This window comes from Botrytis porri (genome assembly GCF_014898465.1).
Source record: "Botrytis porri strain MUCL 3234 chromosome Unknown BPOR_002, whole genome shotgun sequence".
Taxonomy (NCBI): domain Eukaryota; kingdom Fungi; phylum Ascomycota; class Leotiomycetes; order Helotiales; family Sclerotiniaceae; genus Botrytis; species Botrytis porri.
In genome coordinates, this window is record NW_024066076.1 from 736312 (window position 1) to 740206 (window position 3895).

General features: G+C 37.4%; 1 protein-coding gene across 1 annotated transcript; it reads right to left on the minus strand.

Moving 5' to 3' along the window:
- Window positions 1-1335: 1335 nt before the first annotated feature.
- Window positions 1336-3339, minus strand: EAF01_001306 (uncharacterized protein). The gene is made up of 3 exons (XM_038909556.1): window positions 2991-3339; window positions 2254-2872; window positions 1336-2150 (listed from the first exon to the last, which is right to left on the minus strand). Exons 1-3 carry the CDS (start codon window positions 3024-3026, stop codon window positions 1468-1470), a joined length of 1338 nt encoding a protein of 445 aa, XP_038774368.1. The 5' UTR covers window positions 3027-3339; the 3' UTR covers window positions 1336-1467.
- Window positions 3340-3895: the final 556 nt, after the last annotated feature.

Consider the following 3895-nt stretch of genomic DNA (forward strand, 5'->3'; position numbering starts at 1 on the left):
CTATTTTATCCTTTAATCCTTTTATTCTTTATTTCTTCATTCTTTATTTTATTTTATTTTATTTTAGTTTTATTTTATTTTATTTTATTTTATTTTATTTTATTTTATTTTTTATTTTCTCTTTCTTTTTAAAAACTTCTCTCTTCTCTAAAATCTTATTCTCCCTCAAAAAACTCTCTCCTTTCTAAAATCCCTCTTCCTTCTTTTCCTTTCTCCTTTCTCAAAACCCTCTTCTTTCCTTTCTAAAATCTTCTCCTTTCTTAAAACCTCTCTTCCTCTCTCATTTCCTCTCTTCTTTCTTCCCTCTTCTCTTTTTCTTTTTTTTCTTTTCTCTTTTTTTTCATTCTTTGTTTTTTTTTTTTTTTTTTTTTCTATTCTATTCTATTTCTTTTTTCATTCTTTTTTTTTCTAAAACTTTTTTTATTAAAAAAACTTTCTTTTTCTAAAATCCTATTACTTCTCAAAAACCTTATCCCTTTTTTCTTTTCCTTTTTTTCTATTCTCAATCTTTAATCTTTCTTATAACTAACTCACTATAATTTATATCCTTAAATTTTCTTATATATAAAATATCAATATGAATAATAAATATATACATTCTTATGTATAATTAATATAATTTAATTATAAATAAATTGAATTTATTAAGAATTTATATTATTATTATATCTATATCTATATATCTATACATATATCTCTATATCTATATATACATATAATAAATCTGCACTCTACTTCCTTTATTTTCTACTTTTTCTACTCTATTCCTTCATTTTTTACTCTATCTTATTTTATTTCTTTTTAAAAACCCTCTCCTCTACTCTATCCCACTCCTCTTCTTTTCTAAAACCCCATTTCTCCTCAAAAAAACCCTCTCCTTTCTAAAACCTCATGCCCCCTCAAGAAACCCGCTCCTTTTTAGAAACCCTCTCCTCTACTCTATCCCACTCCTCTCCTTTCCTAAAACCCGATTGCCCCTCAAAAAAACCCTATTACCCCTCAAAAACCCCTCAAAACCTCCCTCTTCTCTAAAACCCTATTACCCCTCAAAAACCCTATCCCTCCCTCCTCCCCTCTCCCTCTCCCTTTCCATCCCCAATCTTTCAAATTATCTTACAACTAACTCACTATAATCCAGCATCCCTAAATCTCCTTACATATAAAATATCAATATTAATAATAAACATATACATTCCCACACATAGTCAGCGTAGCTTAGCTATAGATAGACTGGATCGATTAAGACTTTACTACTACTATACATTCCCACATGTAAATCAACACCTATCATTCTATCCCTCAATGTTTCCATACCAGTACATATAAATACATATACACAAATAATAAATCACCACTCCAATACAATCATTCCAGCAATTCAAGTTTGATTTATCTCGTTACATATATACATATAGACATACATACACCCATGTATTGTATTAATCTCCTTCCCCTCACCCCTCACCCCTAACCCAACAACCCCTTATCAGCACCCTCATTTTTCCCTCTCGCATCCACCACCACCTCTCTCGCTCCATCCTCTTCGAAAACGTATCTTTCCCACCTCTGCGTTACCCTCCCACACCAAGGATCTACCCACTTCGTCCACGCATTCGCCATCGCATACAAAATCACAAACCAAACCGACAACATACTATACCACCTAAATCTCCCACACATATGCAGTACCCCCCTAACAGTCTCTCCCTTATCATCCACCGTATCCTCCGGCATCGAAACCCCATACAGCATCCAAATCAACAACGTCCTCAAAAGCGTTCCATGAATCAAATACACAGCAAACGAATTTTTACCAAACCAGAGCAAATATCTATTCGCGAGGAAATCTTTACACAGAGGGGAGAAATGGATTCCGAGGGCGATAAGTTCGAGACCGAGTCCCGAGTAAAAACGAGGCACATCAGGATCGTTGGGGAAAATCCAGAGTGAGAGATTATAGAGGGATTGTGACCACGCTTGGAGTTCGGGTTTTCCTTCAGGGTACGAGGCGAAGATTAACCCGAGGACAATGAGTGAGGGAGCGAGGTAATAGCGGGGCCATGTAACGGTTTTGAGCCATTCGATGTGGGGTGGATGTTGAGAGAGGTCTGAGAGAAATGTTCCAAAGAAGAATTGCATTCCAAATGCAGCTGGGGATAATTAGTATTTGAATAACTCCATGGAAAATAGAGGAAATCTTGGAGAGATGCAATCCAATCCCAAATGAAAGAAGAAGAAGAAAAAAAAACTTACAATCATTCGCCACATAAAAATAAACAAACAATGCCATACTAGACATCATTCTATACCTCGCCTTCATGCCCGCCGTTCCCAACATAAAAACATAAACCAACATTGCCCCCTTCAACAACGGCAACAAAGTCCACTGATTCCCATCATAGATATTCCAACCTCTAGTCCACGTCGTAATCAAATGATACAACAAACTCTTGAACGCATCACCAAAATACGGCGTGATATCCGGACTCGTCGCTTCAATCCACCAACTATCCGATCTCTTGGCGACCTTGTAAATGCCAAACTGACACAAAAACCAAATAATCGTCGTGGCAATGGTCGTTGGTAAAACCAGACGTGGAACTCGTCGAAACGCCGAGCGAGAAATCGTATTGAAACAGGCCGTGGGATTACCCGCGCGACATTGTCGGATGGGTTTCAGAGCGCAGACGTACCCCGTGACGAGAGAGAAAATGGTAACTCCAATGCGACCTTGAGGGAGAATGCGAAGGATGGGAAGTTGAAGAAGACGTGGACGGATTCCTTCGCCGGAACTGGCGAGGAAAAGATCGGGATCGAAGGCTCGTGCGATGTGGGTTGCTACGACGAGGAGGGATGCTATTCCTCGAAGACCCTAATTTTTGAGTGTTGGTTAGATTTATTTGATTGATTGATTGATTTGCTGTGGTAATTGAAGTGAAATTTCCATGGAGTAAATAATAATAAAAGAATTGAATAGAAATGAAACTTACATCAACCCATTTAACATTTTCCGTTTTGACCGACATGAATATGAATGATGATGAGGATTTGACGATGATTTGACGATGATTTGACGGTAGATAACAAGACAAGTAAGTACTATAACCTTGTAAACTTTATAAATTCTCACACTCCACCCTCATCGATCGAAGAAGCATTCAAACTCGAAATCGACAATTAGAAAAAGAATTCTTGGAAGAAAATGTATGATTGAAGAAGAGAGAAAAGAAACGTTGGTCAAGAAGAGAATCCCAAGATCATGTAGAGAGATACCTGGGGAGGTACCTGGCTGGGTATGTAGATGTAGATATAGATATAGATATAGATATAGATATGAGAGAAGAAGCCGGTCACTCTTTCTTATCCTGTTTTATCTTATCCCCAACCGATGGCTGCAAATGAGGCAGGTATCTTCGGTAAGTAAATAGAAAGGAATCTTTGCAGAAAGATGTTTCTCTTGATCGGGATTGAACGAGTGTAGAAAGAAAGTCTTGATCTTAAGTATTGAATCAATCGATGGAGGTGAAGAAACGTGAAAGAGAGAGATCAAACCAAAACGAAATCAAATGGGAAGATCAAATTGAAACGAAGTCTTGGTATCAATCAAATCAAATGAAATCAAAAACAATTACATGTACCGGTCACACATGAAGAAATGAAAAGAAGATCAAGAAGGAAAAGCGGATCAGGATGTACTCCCATATAATATGAGATGAACGGCGTGTGTGTGTGTGTACAAGAGCAGATCGGTAGGTTGGTGGCAGGTCATGTATGTATGGGGGTATGTGTGTATATACCCTTTCAAGGTATTTGGTGATTGATCTGGTAAAGATAAGCATATCTCCCTCGTTCACTCATTCACTCGTTCACCTACTAGGTAGTTGATTCGGATCAA